At 43.5% G+C, this 23,749-nt stretch overlaps 1 protein-coding gene across 4 annotated transcripts in view; it reads right to left on the bottom strand.

The window, feature by feature from the left end:
* LOC145350125 (myosin light chain kinase, smooth muscle-like) overlaps positions 1-23,749 on the bottom strand; it is a 331,906-nt gene that overhangs the window by 131,803 nt on the left and 176,354 nt on the right. For all 4 annotated transcript variants that reach the window (XM_080199061.1, XM_080199060.1, XM_080199063.1 and 1 more), the window contains one exon: positions 20,626-20,778. In XM_080199061.1, coding sequence (XP_080055187.1) covers positions 20,626-20,778 — 153 coding nt within the window. The remainder of the gene's footprint in view (positions 1-20,625; positions 20,779-23,749) is intronic.

The following is a 23,749-nucleotide window of genomic DNA, read 5'->3' as shown; positions in this document are numbered from 1 at the left end:
AGGTATTACAGCAGATGAACAAAGGCTTTGTCAAAGAAGTGGAGATACAGAAAGAGGGAATTTGAGAGTTGAGGGCTACACTGCTGCAAGCATGACCACCAATGGTGAGTGATTTAAATTGGGAATGTGCAAGATGCCAGCATTTCAGTAGTACAAGATGCCTTGGAGGTGTGTAGGGTTAGAGGAGATTACAGAGACAGGAAACAGTGAGACCATAGAGGACTTTGAAAATAAGCATGAGAATTTTAAAACTGGGAGAGGATACAAGCTTGCCTCTCGGCGTCAGGGATCTGAGTTTGATTCCAGCCTGGCGTCTGTTTGTGTAGAGTTTGCACATACTTCCCATGTCTTTGTGGGTTTTTGCCAGGTGCTTCAGTTTTCTCTCACAGATTAGGTGGATTGGCTATACAAAATTGCTCTTTAGTTTGTCTTTGTATGGCTACACTTGATGTGGTGTAATGCCCCTCAAGCTATAAGTCTCTAGTGTCAGACTAGCATCATGTTCCAGGAATAATTAGCTACAAAACAGATAAAAGTCTGACCTATGCACCACCAGGGTACAAAAAGGTTGGGAGCTCTGGGAAAAATCACCTGCAACATAGATCAGTTGGTTTTGCCAAAAGGAGAGAAAACCCATAAAATGTTTATTCCAACTTTTCAAGCTGGCTTTGTAGGATAAACTAGAAATTTAGAATTCTATGACAGGACAGAATTTTAGATGCTCATGTAGATATAGGACACATTTTCAAACATTTCAATTGACTTAATCATTAAGCTATTTTGTAAAAATATATTAGCCACTATAACTCTTTCGTAGCATCTTAAAAATTTGTCGGGGTGATTTTCAACTTCCAAGGACCTGAAAAGTAGTTCAAAATTGAGGGATGCAAACAATCACCAAGAGGGGACTACGCCAATTATATAAATTGGTGTCCTTTGCCATTGCAAAGCCCTGATTGTAATGAGCAGAGCTACACAGTGACGTGCACATATTTTGTACTTGATGGCCTAATTAGTGCTCTGGGGTGTATGGGGTGTCAGGGAGGGGTATTACCTTTGGTGGGGGAACATGTCACATCCTTTTCAGGGTCCATCCTTTGGTCCCCATCTAGCACTCAGCTCTCACCTGTGGCTCCCCATGAATGCAATAGCGGCCACACCCTGGGTAACAGCTTCGACAAGCCGGTTAAACCAGCTGAGGGTAGCCGACGGGTTTCAACCCTCGGTGAGATAGGGAGATATCTATCCCAGCATGTGAAGACAGACTCCGGTGGATTGAGCGGACGAGACCAATGGAAGGTCTAACAGTCAAGAAGGCGATCTGTGCAAGTGTCGTGGAACGTGAAGAGCAGGACAAGACACGGAAGATGCCCTGGTCATGCACTGCGCCTAGTTCCACCTCCAGCCGACTTGACTCTTGTCTTGCCATTGGATCCAGGTGGGAATTGGGAAGAGAAAGTGAGACTGATGCTGTGCAACTCTCCCTCACTTTAATCCAAATCAAGTGCTAGTCTTGATACCATCATCATCATCATCGTCATCACCCTGTTCAACCCTTTAAGTCCTGTAGCGATGGGCGAGTGACAAAGCAGCAGATGTTGATACATTGGGAGCTGTAGAGACGGACCTGCACACAGGCGGCTCAGGCTTAACGGTCGTTTTCCGCTCACTGAAGCAACAGTGGAACTCGGCGTCTACCTGGGCGACTGAGCAGTCCTTTTCAGGAACACACTGCTCACCTCCGTAGAATGAGGAAGGGGCTAGAAAAGGTGCCCTAAACATTGCCTGCTTCACTACACCCTGGCCAGTTTACTACAGCTGGCGGGGATCCCATCTTGCGGTTGAACAAATGAAATAAACCACAAGGTGACACTGCTTGCCATTGGCAGTTGGAATGTGCGCATGTTTTTGGACAACCCTACAGCAGACAAACCAGAGAGAAGAACAGCCTTAGATGCCAGAGAGCTTGCAAGATACAACATTGACATTGCAGCCCTGAGTGAAACTCGTCTTGCCAACAGAGGGCAGTTGACTGAAACTGGGGGTGAATACACTTTTTTCTGGAGCGGTCATGGCAGCGTTGAGCGTCATGATGCTGGAGTTGGATTTGCCATCAGGAATCACCTTGTTCGGAAATTTGCTAGTCTACCCAAGGGTGTGAATGACCGGCTTATGACATTACAGCTTCTGCTGCAGAAAAGAAGCCAAGCCACCCTGATCAGCGCTTATGCCCCCACAATGAACAACCCGGACAAGGTAAAAGACAGGTTCTATGAAGAACTAGATGCCGTACTATCAGCAGTGAGCAGGACCGACAAGCTGATCTTGCTTGGCGATTTCAATGCAAGAGTAGGGTGTGACTCTGCAATCTGGCAGGGAGTCATTGGGAGGCATGGAGAGGGCAAGTGTAACAGTAATAACCTACTCTTAATGAAGACCTTTGCAGCTCACAACCTCCTCATCACCAACACAACCTTCTGCCTGCCTACCCGTAACAAGACCTCCTGGATGCACACCCGCTCTAAGCATTGGCATCTTATCAACTATGTCATTCTCAGGAGAAAAGACAGGCAGGATGTCAGAGTAACCAAGGCTGTGTGTGGTGCTGACTGCTGGACAGATCACAGGCTCATTGCCTCCAAAATGAGGGTCCGCATCAGACCCAAGAGGCGACCACAAGGAAGCAAGATTATGAAAAGAATCAATGTGGCCAAGTTAAAGAACCTCAGCATAGCTTCAGCACTGGCTGAAGACTTAGAAATCAAGCTTGCTGACCTACACCTCGCAGGCAGCACTGAGGGCAACTGGGAATGCTTCAGGGATGCTATCCATACATCTACACGGAAGATGCTCGGGCCCTCCACCCGCAAGCAGCATGATTGGTTTGATGAGTATGACGAGGAGGTACAGGCTCTACTTGTTGAAAAGCACTGCCTTCATCGGGCCTGTCAGAACGACCTATCTTCAGCTGCCAATAAAAATGCCTTTACAGTGCTTGCAGGACAATCCAGAATAAACTGTGTAAAATGCAGGATGCCTGGCTGAGCGCCAAGGCAGATGAAATACAGGGATATGCTGACAGAAACGACTTGAAACAATTCTATGAAGCCCTCAACACTGTCTACAGACCTCAGTCTCTCAGGAGTTCTACGGACCTCAGTCTCTCAGATGGTACAACTCTCATTACAGAGAAGGCTCAGATCTTGCAGAGATGGGCTGAACACTTTAAAGCCATCCTCAATCGACCGTCATCTATTAATGATGAGGCGTATATCGACAGGATTCCCCAGGTCAATATCAACAGCGCCATGGATGATCTACCGGTAGTAGCTGATGTCACAAAAACTGTCAGCCAGATATCCAGCGGCAAAGCCCCAGGGGCAGACACCATACCTGCAGAGATCTACAAAGCTGCTGGTCCTGTACTTATTGAGAAGCTCACCGAGTTGTTCCAGACCATTTGGAAGCAAGGATCCATTCCTCAGGAACCTAAAGATGCTTCCATCATACATCTCTACAAGAGGAAGGGCAATCGGCAACCACCGAGGAATCTTGCTGCTCTTCATCGCAGGAAAAACCCTCACAAGAGTCCTGCTAAATCGTTTGGTTACTCACCTGGAGCTGGGCCTGCTTCCAGAGTCACAGTGTGGCTTCCGCAAAGGTCGCGGGACTACTGACATGGTTTTTGCTGCACACCAACTTCAGGAGAAGGAGCAGAATCACAAGCTCTACACAACCTTTGTTGACCTCGTGAAAGCCTTCGACACTGTCAACCGACAAGGCCTGTGGAGGATCATGTCAAAGTTCAGCTGCCACCCCACCCCCTCCACCACCCCCCCCCCCCCCCCCCCACCAATTCAATCAGATGGTACGCCAGTTCCATGATGGCATGTTGGCCAGAGTACTGGACAGTGGAGAATCCTCAAAGGCATTCCTAGTCACCAATGGTGTCAAACAGGGCTGTGTGCTCACACCCACTCTGTTCAGCATGATGTTTACTGCCATGCTGAATGATGCCTTCCAGGACAGTGTTGCTGGAATCAGCCTCAAGTACAGAGTAGGTGGGAAGCTCTTCAACCTGTGGAGACTTCAAGCTATTACCAAAGTGAAGGAGACTGTTCTGAGAGATTTCCTCTTTGCTGATGACTGCACCCTGTATTCTGGCTCAGAATGTGGGTATGCTGGCGTTGGACTGGCGTAAACACAGTAAAAAGTCTGACAACACCAGGTTTTAGTCCAACCGATTTATTTGATAATAGACTCACAAGCCTCCCCAAAAGCTTGTGAGTCGATTATTAAATAAATCGGTTGGACTAAAACCTGGTGTTGTCAGACTTTTTACTGTGCTGGCTCAGAGCCAGAGATGCAAGTCAGTATGGACAAATTTTCCATGGCTTGTGACAACTTTGGACTCACCATCAACATTAAAAAGACCAAAGTCATGCACCAACCTGCTCCTCATGCACCGTACACAGAACCCATAATCACAATCAAAGGGCTGAAACTACAGGCAGTGGACCAGTTCAGTTATCTTGGTAGCATCCTCTCCCAAGCAGTGACTATTGATACAGAAGTTAACTGCAAAATAGCAAAGGCAAGTTCTGCTTTTGATACGCTTTTGCTCCACTGTATGGGAACGTCAAGGAATTAGCCAGCAACAAAACTGACGGTCTACAGCGCTGCGGTACTCACTACCCTCCTTTATGCCTGTGAGATGTGGACTGTGTATCAAAGGCATGCAAGACAGCTCAATCATTTCCACATTACTTGCCTTCGCAGAATATTATGCATCAGATGGCAAGACAAGGTACCAGACACTGAAGTTCTCTCTGGAGCAAGTGTACCATTGGTCCACACTCTGCTGATGAGAGTGCGGACCCGGTGGGCAGGTCATGTCATCCGTAGGGTATGTCAGACGAGCGCATACCGAAGCAGCTCCTTTTTGGGGAACTCTCTGCTGGAAGATGCTCGCATGGAGGGGAGAAGAAACATTACAAAGACACACTCAAGGCCTCCCTGAAGTCACTTGACATAGACACGACCACCTGGAAAACACTGGCACAAAACTGCTCTACTTGGTGCTGCCTCATCCACAAGGGCTGTCAAGCTTATGAAGCAAGGTGTATTGCTGAAGCACAACTTAAGCACGAGCTGCACAAGTCCAGAGCCACCAGCGCAACAAGTACAGTGTCTACACAAGTCTGTCCAATATGTGCCAGGACATTCCGTGCCCGAATTAGCCTGATCAGTCATCTTCAGACACACCACAACCAGCCTCAAAATGACTAATGGTGTTGAGGTCCTCATCAATGATGATGAATGAACCACAACAACAGTGCTCTGTAAAGGGACCACTTGATGATTCCTAAACTACAACATTCCATAAGGAATCTGGTTTCCTTTCTTCTTTAGGTAGGATTAAGTTTTTAAAGTTTACTTATTAATGCCACAAGTAGGCTTACATTATCACTGCCATTAAGTGCAAATCCCTAGTCGCCAAACTCTGGCATCTGTTTGGGTACACTGAGGGAGAATTTGGCTTGGCCAATGCACTTATCAGCATGTCATTTGGACTGTGGGAGGAAACCAGAGCACCTGGAGGACACCCATGCAGACACAGGGAGGACATGCAGGCTCCGTACAGATAGTGACCCAAGCTGGGAATCGAAACCGGGGCCCTGGTGCTGTGGTTTTGCTAACCACTGTGCCATCATACTGCCCACTTTTTTCTTCAGTCAGTTTCCCTGCCCTCCAACAACAAGAGAGCTGCAGTGAGCTGGCTATTTGCTGCCTGCATTTTACTGGTTAACATGCACATACAGCCCAAACTAGAAAATCATTCAAACCTCTGAATGCCAGCTTCGGGCAGGGGTCATGGCTGCTCCACTGATTTTGGGCAAAAGCCGATGACTTTCTTTCTTGATCCAAGTTGCTCTGAAGTTTCTATAAAGCTACAGAATTGTTTGCTAAAGATATCTTTGCAATCATGGGAAAATACTCCCGAATGCAATCATCTCCTCAAGCTGATGCCTGGAGTTAGATGGAAAGAGATCAAAGATAATTCTCCCGACAGCATTCAGCAAACCAACACTTTGCACCTCTTTTTATGGGTAGCTCCAGAATTAAGTTAGCTCACACAATAATATTTCCATAATCAAACATATGCAGCTTTTAATGCACAATTAAGATGTAAAACAAAAGCTGGAGAATATGGTTAAGATTTTCAGGAATACAGATTTTGGTTGTGTTGATAAGGCACAGTATAAGTGACTGCTTCACCAATCCTGGCAATTCAAATATAATTCTAAATAACTCTCCTTGCTGCCAAGAAGAATATCACAGCAGCTCAATTCATCGCCATGGCATCTGGGTGAACATTGCTCTGAATGTAGGTTTCTACTAATTGAGGCCTCCATCTGACTCTGGCAACCATTCTCTTAAATTGGCAAGTAACAATTTGTAAATCTTATAAAAAGCAGAACAAAGTAATACGAAGCAAACCTAATCAGATCAGGCATCTACTGCCTTGCTCCAGTGTGGAGTGAATTCTCATAGGCTGACCATATCCTGCTGAAATTGTTTGAATGTCTTAACAGAAATACGGTCAGGAACAGTCACTTTCTTTCATCATTAGAAACTTAAAATTAGGCAACCGTAGTTTTATTACTCTCAGAGGTTCTGGTTATTGGAATCTGTGTTCACCAGCTTGCAATTCTTACTTTAATTGCCAGTGGATACTACACTGGTGAATGTAGAAAGGAAAGCCTTGCCCATTAGGCCCATGCTGTAATACCTGCACACTGTCTGCAGTGCATGTTAACCATTTTCAGGAAGTCTCTCCATGGGCACCAGGTTACTGTTTCTGTGAGATCACCATTATTACAACAATTGCATGGTACTGGGGTGTTACAGTGCACCTGGCCTCAGCTGACAAATTAGCCATATAACTGGTCACTACTTCACCCACAATTCGGGAAATGGTAAATTCAGACTGGTTCAGTAGAGGGGAGTCGCTAAAATTTGGCCTACTCAGGTTTTTGGGCATGAAGTTCATGATTGGTGACCTGTGAAATCAAGGTGGGCAGTATGCACCTCATTTGACTAATAATAGCATTGGGCCAAGTGGTTCTATGTTGTTCCCATGCTGTCTGTGCTGCATGCAGCCTCTGTGCACAGCAGGGCTACCTAGCAGTGTTGTTTGGCAGCCATATTCTCCAAGCAAGCTTTCCCTCTTTAAAGCTCTCTGCCTATTAAAGAGAGGCTGCACACCTAAAATTATCATTGATGGAAAAGCATTTTGAATCATTGGAAAGATGTCACAGCAGGAAAGTTGGAGAATTGCCCAGCGTAGTGAGGTATAACTGGATGCTCTGCACATTAAAGTAGACTCCAGGAGGGAGGCAATGTTTCTCTGGATAGAAAGAAGCCTTCAAGACTTAGCCTGAAGAGGGAGTAGGAGCTCATCACCAGGGGAGATGGAATGCCCAAAGTCCTACACCATGGATGTGGCAGTAGTGCAGGGAAAAATACAATGACCTCACATGAGTGGTCAAGATGGTGAAGGAACCATCAAAGTGCATCTCATATTCACCACGCTAACAACCTGTCACGATGCTCAACACACCACACCCCCAGCAGCACTCCCTGGCACATGGGCTGCATACATACTCCACCTCATCCACATACATCTATAAATATAGTCAGTTTCACATCCAGCTCTCTCTGTCTCCACTGAAACCTAGTTATTCAGCCATGGTAGGCATATCATACAGCACAGCATCACGTAATTATTAGACTCTGCTATTTTTCTTGCAAGGGAAAGTTAGCCCACCAGACCAGAGAGGGGAAACTCCACAAATTCATCTCCTGAGTCCTCAGAAGAGATAGTCATATGCATTACAGCACCCAATGCAATGCAGTTCATGACTGTCTGGGTTGGTGATAGTTGACAGCACGAGTTCCATGGTAACACCATCTGCAATTTCCACTTGATGCCACTTTTGTGGCTGAGGTTGAGGAGCATGTTGAGAAAGACAGTAAGGCTGTCATTTATCATTGTCCTGGAGAGCCCAGTGCCACTTTTCAACCCCTCCCTCGCCCCCATCCATAGACATGGAAACTGCAGGTGGTGTGACTATGAAATTCCTGTTCTCTCTCTATGCCTCTTCCCCCACTCCAGCCTCCCCTTCTGCTTGCATGTTTTCCAGTACTGAACAGCTGTTCCTTGGATAATCTCAGCAGAGACGGGATGAAGAGGAGGAACTGCCCATAAAGGTTATGGGGAAACACTGTCACTCGATGCAATTCTTCTCTGCCAGTTCTCTGGAGGGTCAGGTCACAGGCCAGAACTCTGTCGCAGAGGATTCAGATCAGGACCTTGATGGGACAGAAGGTGAATGCTGATGACGATGAGCGCTGAAATGCTGGGTATATTGGCAGGCCTGTTTCCTTTCACTGTCTAATGTAGTGGGGTCTCCACCAGCCAGGGACGTTGGCCCCTGTGGGCCCCTCCATGCTGGGAGCAGTATTTTAGGCACGTTGTTAGGGGATGGTGGTATAACCAGATGTCATGAGGAGAGGAAGGAGGTTGGAGCAATAGCCCAAGACTTGTGAGTTGCAGTGTGGTATGAGTCAAGGGCATGCATAGGGCCGATAGAGGACTCTGCTAGTGGCTCGAGAACTGGGAAGAGGAATTGGGGCTGGCATACGGTTACTGAAGACGGCAGTGGATGATCTGGATGGTACATGAGTCTGAGGTATCCCTAGTTTCTAGTAGACAATGTAATTTGGTTCACAAGGCCACATAAAATTTGCAGGGGGAGTTCCACTCTGCTCTTTGACTGTTTAGTGATTAGGGGTTACAGTACCCTGATGGACCTGGAGTGTTGGCTGCAAATATCCATTATAAATAGTCTGTGCCTCTGGAGGACTGAAGGTCAATAACTTTCCACCAAACCCTTGCTGCAACCAATGGGGTGAACTATGTCAGGCCAAGGCATCGCTGCACAGGTGGTCATTTCACTCCTTTTTGTATAGCTGGATGTTTTGTTTCATAAAGTTGCTTGCTGTTGGTGTTTTTTATTGCTGGATGTTGGCCGTGGGAACATTGTAGTGTGGAGTATGAGATATTTGTGAGGGTGGTGATTGATGGGTCCAAGCTAGGATGGGAAGTGTTGAAATGAAAGTGGAACCCACAATCCTCTACCTGATGTTTGATTCAGTTACATGGATCCAGGATGTCTCCGCTGTGCATCCTCCTGCTCCTGCTCCTTCTCCATTTCTCTCCCCCCTCACAAAGCTTGCTCTCTGCCTTTTCTGTTCCATTACCAGGAAACATATGGAAAATTGCTCCCACACCTGTCTCATGTAGTCATTTCTCCTCCTTTGCTGTAATTTTAAACTGGCAGCAAACAGACCCAACTGAACCCAGATCCAACTAGGCCGAAGAAGAAGCCTCTGCAAGTCACCAGTTTGTGGACTGGTCACTGAATTAGGTCCTGATTCTCTCATGCAGCTACCATTCGAGTGATGTATGAGTTTTAGGGATAGATTTTTGTCAGTAAAGAATTCAGTCACATTCGCCAATTCTGCTGTGTGACATTAGGATGGCAATGGTCCAGCCTGTTTCTCCGTGTGGAGCACATACACCTTTCTCCTGCCCTTCTGCTATGTGGGCCATGCAGGAAGTGGCTGGCAATGTACTCACACTAGGTAAGCAGTGCAAGTTCTCTATATCTTTGCTTGTGTAAGCCAATATCTAGCGATAAGAATTTTCAGCAAAGTGGGGGTTAAATCTCTAACTGAGCGTGCTATACCTAAAGCAGAAATGCATTATTATTTACACTGGGTGCAATAAATCTAAGATCATTGAATTCACTAGCACAGACATTTCTTCAATTGACAAGTGAAACAGGCATCAAAAGTGTTCTGGGGAGAACAAAAAAAAGGATTCTAAAGATCTACTTGAAGCACAGCAGCATTGCCATTAATGACTGGGAGGAATTCACTACCAATTGTTCCAAATGATGACAACTTATCCATCAAACTGCATCATCACTGAGTCCAAACACTTTAACAATGAGGCAGAACATAGACAGGAAAGGAAAGATAAGGAAGCAAATGGCTCCAGATCCCACTACCTCATGGGATTTCCAGCCCTATGTGGTCCGAGATCTACCAGTTGAGAACTGGTCTTTTCAGTCACGTGTAGACACATGACAGCAACTCGTGACCCTGAGATCGAGGGATAACCATAACCAACCCCGATGAGGCATCACAAAAATATTCATTTCAAAAATAAAAACAGAACTATTAAATAGTTGAGTGTTATAATTGAGAGATTAGAGTGCATCTTATGTTATTCACTGACAATGGCATGAATAATTCACTTCAGGAATAGAACTAGTAGAAAGCCTTTTGCAAACCCCTACAGCACAGCAGAAATACTATCGGGAGATTCTGTTACTTTCAATTGTCGATGCCTGCGGAAATAAAAGCTAATCTGAGTTAAACAACACGCACTTACGGTAAATTAATTCAGTGTTTGGATTTCAAACACATTCTCATTTTAAGACATTTGTCTATGGAACAATGGGGCCAGCTGACAATTCAATGGAAACATTATTTTATTACTGGAAGAGGCCATGTTAGAAAGACCCAAGAACACCCTTACTCAGCAGTTGATGCTTACCATATATGGTATTTGAATGCAGTTTTGGCAGCTAGGATAACAAATGTTATGTGCAAAAGGATTTAACTCCTTAGGAACTCCTATCCAGAACAATCGGTCAGTCAGTAGGAGACTGAATATTCAAACTGCTGCTAATCTTTATGGTAAATATTTCAGTTTCAATGCTTTTTCAAGTTGGTTTTCAGTTTTGGGATTAGTAATTGTTTAAAGTATTCCCTCAATTTCTGTGTAAATGTTTACATTTACAAACATACATCACACATAGGCACAATTTTAAAACTAATTGTTCTTTTTAAACAAAAAGATTAATCAGTTGAAATTTTTCTGTTCTGTCCCCACGGGATTCATGGCATGTGGGTCACAGACCATGCAAAGGTTCACTGAACTCGGGTGGGACTTTCCAGCTCTAGGGGTGAGCGTGGCTGGAAAATGTTTCTACTGGCAGGCCACTTCACTAACATCAACTTCTACTGGCTTCTGATCAACCCCAAGGCAAGTACAAAGTGGCCATCTGCAAACTGTCTTCTTAAAGCTCTGTTTCCTTCACGCTCACCTCCAGCAATAATTGTGAGGAGCTCATGGATTTCTTTGTCACTGGGATCAAGGCTATCTGATCAGGTGCCTCTGCCGTGTCACTCCCTTCCATCAATCCAGTGGACCAAACTTCCTCAAAAGTTAGTTCCTGGCCCTGAACTTGGATATTTCTCTAGTTTCTCTCTTTGCTGAGCTCATCTTATCCATGAGACCCACCTCCAGCTCTGTCAATCCTATTTCTACTAAACTGCTAACCCAACTTCCCATCCTGATCCCCAAGTTAGCTGATATTGTAACTGGCTCTCTCTCTTTAGGTGTTACAAGCCTGCCATAATCAGCCCCCCTCCCCACCCACCCACAATGAAACAACCTTTCACCCAATGTGCTGGCAATCTATCTCCTCATCTTCAATCTTTTTTTCTTCACCAAAGCCCTTGAATCTGTTGTCATCGCCAAAATCCTTGCCCATCTTTCCTGGAACTTCATATCTGAATCCATCTCTGATATAATACAGAAAGTTCCCATCAAAGTCACAAATGCATCTTATTCTTCCGTTCTTATTCTTCTTAAATCAGTTTAAAGTTTATTTTGTTGGTGTCACAAGTAGGCTTATAGTGACACTGGAATGAAGTTACTGTGAAAATCCTCTAGTCGCCACATTCTGGCGCTTTTGGGTACACTGAGGGAGAACTTAGCATGGCCAATGCACTTAACTAGCATGTCTTTCGGACTGTGGGAGGAAACTGGAGCACCCAAAGGAAACCCAGGCAGACACTGAGAGAACGCACAGACTCCTAACAGTCACCAAGCCAGGAATTGAACCTGGCTTCCTGATGCTGTGAGGCTTCAGTGTTAACCAGTGTGCCACCGTGCCGCCCATCTTTGATTCAGTTGTTCTCTTATTCTCTTTTAGCACTTCTCCACTGCTGTCCAACTGGGTAGGACTGCTGTCACTTGTTCCCTTCTTATCTATCTAATTGTAACCAGAGTATCACTTGCAATGGCTTCTCTTCTTGTTCCTACACCACTACCTCTCATCTTCCCAAAGATCTATCCTTCCACCCGCCCCCCCCGCCCCACTTCCTCTCATTTCACATCTACACACTGCCCCTCAGTGCCATCATCTGAAAGCACAGTGTTAGTTTTCACATGTACGCTGACAACACCAGCTTTACTTCACCACCACTTCTCCTGATTCTGCCACTGTTGCTGAATTATCAGATTGCTTATTTGATATCCAGTACTGGATGAGCAGAAATTTCCTCTAATTAAATATTGAGAAGGCAGAAACCATTGTTTTCAGTTCCGGTTCCAAACTCCTTTCTCCAGCTCCTGATTCCATGCTTCTCTCCAGCATGGGATTAAATCAATCTGTTCACAATCGTGGTATCATGTTTGACTCCACACTGAGCATCCGAACAAATACTCAAATCATCACCAAAATAGCTTATTTTCTCCTCTGTGACATTGTCCAAGTTTGCCTGTCTCAGCTTATCTCCTGCTGAACCCCATTCATGCCTCTGTTACTTTTAGACTTGATTATTTCAAGGTATGCCTGGTTGGCTTCCTGAATTTTACCCTCCATAATCTTGAGTTCAAACTCTGTCACTCGTGTCTTCACTGCCCATATCACTCTTGTGTTCACTTTGGCTACATTTGCAATAACTTGATTTTAAAATTCTCCTCATTGTTTTCGAGTCCTTCCAAGGTTTCACCTGTAGTATAACAGAAAATATAGGGTGAACAGAAGACTAAGTAAAGTATTGACCACACGGTGATGTAAGAGAACTCATGACCTGCACCCAGGGTCAATCTAGTATTGGATATAGCTGCGTGTACCAGCAAGCATGGAGAAAGCTCCTGTACTGTATATCTGTAAACACTTCAGTAAATACATTTAACATATGAGATTACAAGTTCTTTCAGACTGCTGAACAATGACCAACACCCTACAACATCGTGGCAGCTTGTGGAAAAATGCAAAACCGCAGAGAAAACACATAGAAAAACATTATAGTCAATGGTCACAGGAACCAGCACACCAGTTCTGTTGGACAAAGAATAGCAGCTAAAGGACCTCTGGTTCCGAACAACAGACATACCACTCAACACACACAGAGCAGTATGACTTCTGGTCATGGGGATGATTCTGGAACCACTAAGGTAATGCGGCAAACAAATCTTTGAGCTGAATTTCATTGTCCATAACCAGTCTTTTTCTCTCTTGAGCAGAGATGCCTGGATATTCTCAAATAGCAGAAGATGTCAAGAGAACCACTGTCATTAATCATACAGATCTGCAAATTCCCGAACATTCAAACAGAAAGAAGTGTCTTGACTTAGACTTCATCTCAAAATTGTCTTCTCTCTTTGCAGAACAAGGTTCCCAGAGCCAGGGAACCTTCAATGGTCAGACCAGCCAACAACTCAGGAAGTAAGCGCGTGGAGGATGTGAAAGAGGGTGACCAGCAGTCCAATAAGCCTCAAGTTCCAGCCCTGGTCAACATGGCAAACACTGAACATACACTGTAAAGCTCAGCCAGCATGCAAAAGTCACAAAAGATGCTGGAACCTGGTAGCAGCCATCCATTGCCAACAGTGAAATGCAAAGGTAAATGCATCACTAAACCTCATTCTAGTTGCAGGAACGCTCATCCACCATCACTACAGCCCACAAAATGATGGAAGAAGTGAAAGAAATGACAAAGAGACAAATACAATATTCATCCATTCCACAAAAAATGAATTAGAGCAGCAACTAATGACCAGTGCAACTGCCAAACTGACCAAGTATGGTTCAACACAAAAATATGGAAGGAAAGGATGAAAATGTACCCAGATACCAGAACAACCTCCAAATCTACAAGAAAAACAAACAGCAGTAGATTCTACCACTCCTCAGGCAGCCTTGTGAAAGAGTTCTAGGGGCTCCAGACCACTTCACCCCTTAAATTCAAAGACTTGAAGGGAGTATGGACATTGATAATGTAAATGTACGATAGTGATAACAATGTAGGACATAGCGTAAACTAAGATAACTTAAAATACATTGGATAAAGACTGGAGGGAGGTGTAATATAAGGGTCCTATGTTGTTGAATTAAAGTTGTTGTTGAATTAAAATCAGCCACTCTGGATTACAGACTTTTTGAGTGATGTTACCAGAGTGGGCTGGGAGAGAAAGACAATTACAATTATGGGTCTCCAGTAAGGATAGGAAATATATATGTATATATGATAAAATATAAACATAGCAATGGGTGTTTTTATAGTTTTGGCACAGGAATTTATGAAGTACTGTGATTGAAAACCCGTAGACTTTTCCATTATAACATTCATGGTAAATACTAGAACCAGATTTTTAGTAAAATATTCAATAAAAAAGAATAATTTTCTTTAAAGATTAGAGTTATTTTACAGTTTACTGGAGTAAATCCTCAGCAATGACATTAAAATAAAGGCTACATTGACAAATTCTTACACTTCTGTTTATTTTAAACTCAACTATTAACACTATCCTGAGACTAACAAATGTGGGTGGCTGAACTAAATCTCTGTGATGTGTTTCTGGGTTAAACTGGGACCGTCATACTTTAGCGCAATTGATGCCATTTAACATAATGCGTGAAACTTAATGCATGTTTTGCTGAAAACTATTTAGTTTTGCTCAGAAGCAGTGCAACTGCAGCTTTTTTCCTGAAAAAACTTGTAATGCTAAATTCTACCTCAGTGTAACTGAACATGCACTGGAGCATGGCGATTATGGGATTTTCGCAGTAATTTCATTGCAATGTTAATATAAGCCTACTTGTCACATTAATAAATAAACATAAATATGAACATGATCTGTCATCTATAACAGCAAAGAATTGCAACATGTCACATAGAATTGTTGATTAATAGTATCAGTTCTAATCATTGACCTTAATACTTATTATCAATCTTCCACATAATTGAGCACTCTCGATTTTTAGGTGCATCACTATAGGTAGCAACAGGTACTTCGGCTGAGCCTGCTTCTCTCCACAAATGTTTTCTGTAGCTATTGTACATTAATGGAGAGTAGCAGAGGAAGACATCTAGAATTAAGACATTCAAACATTTGCTGTATTGATCACATTGGCTACATGGTGCAAGAGATCATGGGTTGACAATGGTAATTCGTTGCCTCATAGAAAGGAATAGAGGCTATTGCCATCTGGTGGCCAGGAAAAATAACATTTAATAAGTTAGAGGGAAATTTCTTCTGGAAGTATCCAAGGAAATGTTCCCTCCAAGCTACAAAGCAGCCCAAATGTCCCCTGCACGTGAGACGCACAAGTTGACACATTTTAAGATACCACACATGCGTGAAAAAGAATTAAAGAGACCAAGCATTTAAACAAATCATCCATATTTGACAGAAAGATAATCGGAGGGTAGGTTGGTCTCTGGGTATTTGTAGAAAATTACATGCACCAGTAAAAGTCTAGTCTTTGTTAGGTCCTACCTTGTTTGTCTGCTCTTAATAACCGTTATCATTGGACAAAACAACCACCTGAATTGTTGTAGCTTATTCAATTATCATTGGTATATAATATGAGAAGAAGGATAAAATAATATTTGAAAGTATGGTGGGTATGTTGTTTTCAAATGAACATGTCACATTTTGGAAAGACAGCAGACCACTGGATAGTTGGATCAATGATGTTTTTCAAAACAGATATCAATCCCAAGTTCATGACCTGGTTCAAAAACAAAGTGTATGAGAAGCCAGAAGAAGGATATTTTGGAATTTAAGTTATTAGCGGTGACCCATGAAAGACTGGAATTGTAGAATGATTCAGAATTCATAAATAAGACCAAAATAAAGTGGATACTTCCACTTACTATGTCTTGGAGTTTTGCAGAAGTAATGGTTTGATTTGATTTATTATTGTCACATCTATTGAGATACAGTGAGAAGTATTGTTTTCTGTGTGCTATACAGACAAAGCATAGTCATACATGGAGAAGGAAAAGGGAAGATGGAGCTGTAGAGAAAGATCAACTTAATATAAAGTATGATGTGGAGATGCCGGCGTTGGAGTGGAGTGGGCACAGTAAGCAGTTTCACAACACCAGGTTAAAGTCCAGCAGGCTTATTTGACATCACAAGCTTTTGCAGTGCTGCTCATCTGATGAAGGAGCAGTTTGTGATACCAAATAAACCTGTTGGACTTTAGCCTGGTGTTGTGAGACTTTGTAATATAAGGTAAGCAGTGAAACTGTCAGCTTTCACCATCATTACCTTCAGGAAGTGAAAGCAATTTCTGGGGACAGATTTTTGTCTCCTTGTGGAGGTGGGAATCAGCTTGCAAAACACAGAGCGTAGTTTTCTCTGGAGAAAAATAATTTTCCTGCACCTTCCAAACCCCATGCCATTTAAAATGACTTTTCTGTGGGTCAGGAAAGCTTTATGTACAGAACAGATGTCCAACCCTGATAAACTCTGGGGTCACTATGAAGAAAAGGTAATTTTTCCTAACACAACATTTTCCTCTTCTGCACACCTTATTAACTTCTAATATGCATGTTTCCTCATTTGAGGTTTGGCCACCTCTGCCCAGGTCTGAAAGAGTGCAGGAGGAATGGAACAATTTCCTGCCAGCATTTTCTCAACTTTGCCTTCCTGCAAACCAAAAGATTCTCTGCCAGGGAGGGGTAAAACAAGGAGGGCTTGTGTAGGCCATACTCAATACAACTGCAGACCTATCGTCTCAAGGGATCTCCATTGCAACCTAAGAGTCTTTAGCGGTCAGATCTCCCCATAACAAATCAACATTTTGGCATGGATGCAAGGCTAGACTGCTATCAGTACATAGACAGAAAGGTGTAGCAGCACCAACGTGAAGTACCTCGTTGTCGACGTGCTTCGGTCCAAGGCCGAGGAGAACCCAGTTGCTGAGTGTCTCCAAGAAGGAGGTGTTGAATGCTGAGGCCACACCCATGTGAATAGGTATACAGGGGCAGGGTAACTCCCCTGAACATGACTGAGGAGCAATCTCAGAAGAGACTGCCTCTGTCTGTAAGAGGTGGTGGTTGAGATTCTGCAACAAGACCTATGGCCTAGGGGATGTTAGAGGTGACTCTAACCCTTAGGCTTCTCACTCGCAAGTCCTTACAAGCTTCTGCAGCAGATCTCCGAAACTTTTCACAGTCAGCAGCACATACATGCATCCATCAAGCCACCAAAGCCCAACTTTTCCAAGGTGAGGTAGTTTCTCTCCACCTCACCAGAAATCCGGGCCCAGTAAGATCGCAAGAAGCAAGAAATTGGGTGTGAACCTGACTTTTTACGTCTCTTGCAACTTTACTGGCTCACCCCACCCACTGACTGCCGGGGTGAGAAGGTAAGATTGCCCCCACGGTGGTTTTTTTCCCTATAAAAAGTTTACAGTTTTGACTTCAGTCAGTGGGATGTGTTTCTGAAAATTTGGATAGAAGTGCACATTAACTTAGTGAGCTTTATAACTAAAAGAGTGTGCAAAGAATTCTAAATACAGGCTTTGGTAAGTTGGGGAGTAAGGTTAGTTTGTTATGTGCTACGAGTAGGAGCAGGGGATGATGATGGAATGTTGATTTTGTGACTGATCCTGTGTCCAGTGATATTTCACAGGGACTGGTTCTGGGTCCCTTCTTGTTGTTGTGTATATTAATGATCTGGACATGAATATAGGAGGTATGATAAGTAAGTTCATAGATGACACAAAAATTGATAATGTGGTAAATAGTGAGGAGCAAAGCCTTCAATTACAGGATGATAAAGAAGGGCTGGTTAGATGAGCAAAACAATGGCAAATGGAATTTAACCCTGAAAAATGTGAGGTAACGCATTTTAGCAGGACTAACAAAGTAAGGGGAATATACAATCAATGCTTAGACCCCAGGAAGTACAGAAGATCAGAGGGACCTTGGGATGCATGTCCTTGGATATCTGAAGACAGCAAGACAGCCAGATAAGGTGGTTAAAAAGGCACATGGTATACTTGCAATTATTAACCTAGGCATTGAATATAAGAACAAGGAGATTATGACAGAGCTGTATAAAACATTGGTTAGGTCACAGCTGGAGTACTGTGTGCAGTTCTGGTCTTGCACTAAAGGAAGGAAGTGATTGCACAGGAAAGGGTGCAGAGGAGATTCACCAGGATTTTGCCTGGAGTATTTCAGCTATCAAGAGTGACTGGTTAAGCTGGAGTTTTTTTCTTTGGAGCAGAGAAGGCTGAGGGGGGACCTGATTGAGATGTACAAGATTATGAGGGGCATAGATCAGATGGATAGAAAGAAACTTTTCCCCTTAGCAGATTTAAGTGGGGGGTTTATAGGGGATGTGAGAAAAGCATTTTCACCCAGAGGGTGATGGGTATTTGGAACTCACTGCCTGAAAGGATGGTGGAGGCGGGAGCCCTCACAACATTTAAGAAGCATCCAGATGAACACTTAAACTGCCACAGCATAAAAGGCTGCGGACCAAGTGCTGGAAAATGGGATTAGAGTAGATAGGTGATTGAAGGCTGGTGCGGACATGATGGGCCGAAGGGTTGCTTTCCATGCTACAAATCTCTGTGACTCTATGAGCAAAGCAATGGCTTCTGGAAATACGTATATGTTTAAATTAATAAATAAACAAAAAAATCTTTAAAAAAAGGCTGTAACAAATTTATATAAAAAAGGGAAGGTCAGCCAGTGGTGTGCTCCAGTTTGCTGCATTAGGTTGTACCATACACAAGCAGAATGTATTGTTTTCCTTGTGATTCCTTGTGAACTAAGCTTCTGAGTTTTCCTATTTATATCTTGCAGAAATACCAATTAAAGTAAGGGCTTTCTCCAAACGGAAAACTGAAACAATTATACAATAACATGTCAATACAACACTCGCACAATTAATTGTGACTAATTCGGGGTTTGTGAATGAGTCACCGATCTCCACTCTCAAAGTAAGTAACCAAGGAGCCCAAGATGGAGAGCGATATAACTTTTATTCAAAATTTGACTTGCTTGCAAGAATAAACTATGCTTGATATTCAAAATCTAGCTTCATGGACATGGTCAAACTTTTCTGCCAAAATTATGGCAAGTTTGACTTGATTTAATTTATTATTGTCACATGTATTAGCATACAGTGAGAAGTATTGTTTCTTGCCTGCTATACAGACAAAGCATACCGTTCATAGAGAAGGAAATGACAGAGTGCAGAATGTAGTGTTACAGTCATAGCTAGGCTGTAGAGAAAGATCAACTGAATGCAAAGTAAGTCCATTCAAAAGTCTGACAGCAGCAGGGAAGAAGCTGTTCTTGAATCAGTTGGTACGTGACCTCAGACTTTTGCATCTTTTTCCCAATGGAAGAAGGTGGAAGAGAGAATGTCTGGAATGCCTGGGGTCCTTAATGACATTATTAATGTGTAAATAGTTCAACAACTTGTGGCGAGGAGAGTTGTAAGTTTGCTGGTTCCAGCTTTCACCAAGGTTCCTTATTTTTTATTTGTTCATGGAATGTGGCTGTTGCTGGCTGGGCCAGCATTCATTGGCCATCGCTGAGAGCAATTAAGAGTCAATCACATTGCTGTGGATCTGGAGACACATGTAGGCCAGACCATCTAACTTCCTTCCTTGAAAGATATCAGTGAACCAGATGGGTTTTTATGACAACCGACATAGTTTCATGGTCAGCATTAGATATTTAATTCCATATTTTTATTGAATTCAAATTTCACCATCTGCTGTGGTGGGGTTTGAACCCAGGTCTGCAGAACATTACCCTGGATTACTGGTCCAGCAACAATATCATTCACTGCTGCTTCCCCTAGTGCCTGGTTTGCCATGGAATCCATCTCACATTTCCACGGGTGGCACAGTGGCACAGGGCAGCACGGTGGCACAGTGATTAGCAATACTGGCTCACAGTGCCAGGGACCCAGGTTCAATTCCAACTTGGGTCACTGACTGTGTGGAATTTGCATGTTTTCCCTGTGTCTGCATGGGTTTCCTCCCACACTCCAAAGATGTAAGTTGATTGGCCGTGCTAAGTTGACCCGAGTACCAGGGGGAGTAGCAGGATACATGTGTGGGGTTGCAGGAATAGGGCCTGGGTGGGATTGTGGTCGGTATAGGCTCAATGGGCCAAATGGCTCCTTCTGTACTGTAGGGATTCTCTGATTCTACAAAAGGCAACTTTCTTTTGAGCTAAAGATAAGGGAGATGTCACAGACCAGAACATTTCTAGACTAATGTTTGAAATAACGAATGCTGAAATAACGAAAGCAGTTGAATAATTGGCTGAACTTATAGTCCTGTGGAGAGTTTCAGCAAAGTAGTTCATGAGATTATCATTCTGACTGCATCTTTTAACATGTGAATTTGTAAAGATCGCCTTCCTTACCTTTTACTGTCACTTTAGCAGAGCAAGATATCCTTCCACATGTGTTCTCTGCCACACAGGTATAAATAGCATCATCTTCTGGCAATGCATCTTGGATGGAGAGTTTTGCAACATTATTTTCAAATGAGCAATGAGCATACTGAATGGGTTTATCTGTGTATTAAACAGAGAGAGAGAGACATTTAAACCATAACACACATCATCTTCAAACAACATCATGCAACTGTTTCACTGAATTATCATCCTGTCTCATCCAGATGGTGTTCCACATGCCCCATTCTCCTGCTTGAGACATTATCAGCTTCCTGAACACCCATTATTCTGCTGGATATTTGAACACACTTTCTCAGGATCTGGTGCCCTAAAAATACTTTACAAAGTGAGGGGCGGAGAGGCTTCTTTCCATCTCTCTGTCTAAACCCCTGAACATTGTTCGCAAGTTGAACATCTTCCAGCATCCTTCAGGATCTGTGTCTGCATGTATTCGATTAATGAGGCAGACCAGGGCTGCACTGCTTTGATCTCCTCTCTCCTGAGCAGTTTCTCTATAATCCTCTCAGTTTCTAAGACATTCCCTATTAAAACATTGAATAGCATGCCTGAATGAGCCCTCGCATGCAGGAACTCTATATAATCAAAATATTCCAGTCAAATTTAGGCACAGGCAGCAGCATGAAAACAAGAGCAGGCCATTCATCCCCTCAAGCATGTTCTGTCATTCAAATAGATTATATTTACTGCCTTAGCTTTATAATCCTTAACACCGTTGCCTAATAAAAAAAGGTTATGTTTTGAAATTTTCGACTGACTTTGCTTTAATAACATTTTGTGAGAGAGAATTACAGATTTCCACTCACTCTGGTGTGGAGAGATGCTTCCTGACATTACCCCTGAACAACCTACCTCTAATGTTAGTATTATTACCTTTGCTCTGGACTCTCCCACCTGAGGGAAAGATGTCTCTTAACAATGTATATGTCTATTTACCTTATCAAACCTTTTGATCATTTTAAATACTGATTAGACCACTCCTGAATATTCTATTCTCAACTGTATAAAAGCCTGGTCAATGTGTACAATTCTGGTCGCCCTGACATAAGAAGGATGTTGTTAAACTGGAAAGAATGCAAAAAAGATTTGCAAGGATGTTACTGGGATTGGAAGGTTTGAATTCTAAGGAGAGGCTGGAGAGGCTGGGACTTCTTTCCCTGGAGGATGAGGGGTGACCTTATAGAGAGTTATAAAATCGAGACAGGCATAGATCAGGTGAATAACAAAGGTCTTTTCCTCAGGGTAGAGGAGTCCAAAACTAGAGAATATAGGTTAAAGGTGAGAGGGCAAATGTTTAAAGGGGACCTGAGGGGCAACTTCTTCATACAGAGGGCTCAGTAAAAGTTAATAAAGTTTCCAGAGCTAGTCATAGGGCCCGAATTTCCCATTTTAACTCTAAGTGCTGGGCGTGCTTGAAACTGCGAGTGTTTCAGATCTGACTTTTAGACCTGTTCTAAAGACCCCCATACACACACTGTCTGAAAAATAGCAGCAATTTCTGAATTTTTGGGTGGGGCTTATTGCACCCAAAACACTGCAGCTCCAATTGAAGCCTTCAACTGCGTACGCGCAGTAAAAAAATAAAAATGCTCCCCTGCCAGATAATGTCTCCCCACTTGCCTTCCCTTAATGCCCCAGCCTCCCGCTACCCACATCGATTGTGGCCCCCTGACACCCGCCATTCCACCGATCACAGGCAGAATGCCAGCAGACCCCCTTTCCCCCCACCAATCACAAGTAGAGTGGCAGCCGATCCCCGCACCCCTCCCCCCCTTCCCCCTCACTGATCACATTGGACATTGGACAGAAAATAAATCAGGATATAGAAAAGGCATGTAAGAAAGGCAATATTACAGTAACCATGGGGGTTTCAGTAACCATGGGAAAATCAAGTTGAAAGTGGACCCCAATTTGTGGAATGCCTGCGGGATTATCTTTTTTGGAACAGCTTGTGCAAGGACCCACTAGGGAACAGGCACTTCTGGATTTGGTGATGTGTAATGAGACAGATTTGGTCAGGGAATTTAAGGTGAAGGAACCCCAGGAGGCAGTGACCACAATATGATGGAATTCACCTTGCAGACTGAGGGAGAGATGTTGGAATTGGATGAATGGAGCTACAATTGAGTAAAGGAAGCTACAAGGCCATGAGGGAGGAGCTGGCCAGATTTGATTGGAAAGGGAACCTAGCAGGAAAGACTGTGGAACAACACTGGTGTGAGCTTTTGGGGATAATTCAGAAGGCACAACATAAATTCATTCCAAGGAAGAGGAAGCATGTTAAGGGAAGGACAAGGCAACCATGGCTGACAAGAGAAGTCAGGGATAACATAAAAGCAAAGAGCATACCGTGAGGTGAGGAGTAATGGGAAGCCAGAGTATTGGGAAGCCTTTAAAAGCAACCAGAGGACAATTGAAAAAACAAATAAAGGTGGAAAAGATGAAAAATGAGGGTAAGCTAGTTAGTAACATAAAAGAAGATTTTTTAGATACATAAAAGGTAAGAGAGAGGCAAGAATGGACAATAAACTGCTGGAAAATGAGGCTGGAGAAATAGTAATGGGGGACTAAGAAATTGCAAAAGAACTGAATGGATACTTTACATCAGTCTTCACGGTGGAATACATCAGAACTTCAAGAGTCAGGGGGCAGAGGTAAATGTCATGGCCATCACTAAGGAGAAGGTGCTAGGGAAGCTAAAAAGTCTGAATGTGGATAAATCACCTGGACCAGATGGAATGCACCCCAGGGTTCTGAAGGAGATAGCTGAGGAGATTATGGAGGCATTGGTGGTGATCATTCAGGAATTACTGGAGTCAGAAAAGGTTCCCGAGGACTTGAAAAAGGCTAATGTAACATGCCATTTAAGAAGGGAGGGAGGCAGAAGTTAGAAAATTATAAGCCAGTTAGCCTGACCTCGGTCATGGGTTACGGCTTGGAGTCCATTATTAAGGATGAAATTACGGAGTACTTGGAAATGCATGGTAAAATAGGGCTCAGTCAGCACAGCTTCTTCAAAAAGAGGTCATGTTTGACAAACCTATTAGAACTCTTTGAGGAGGTAACGAGGAAG

Source organism: Carcharhinus amblyrhynchos, chromosome 11 (genome assembly GCF_965287045.1).
Source record: "Carcharhinus amblyrhynchos chromosome 11, sCarAmb.v2.hapA, whole genome shotgun sequence".
NCBI classification, from domain to species: Eukaryota; Metazoa; Chordata; class Chondrichthyes; order Carcharhiniformes; family Carcharhinidae; genus Carcharhinus; species Carcharhinus amblyrhynchos.
Note: the sequence above shows the minus strand (reverse complement) of the source record. Positions and strands in the feature narration are given on the sequence as shown.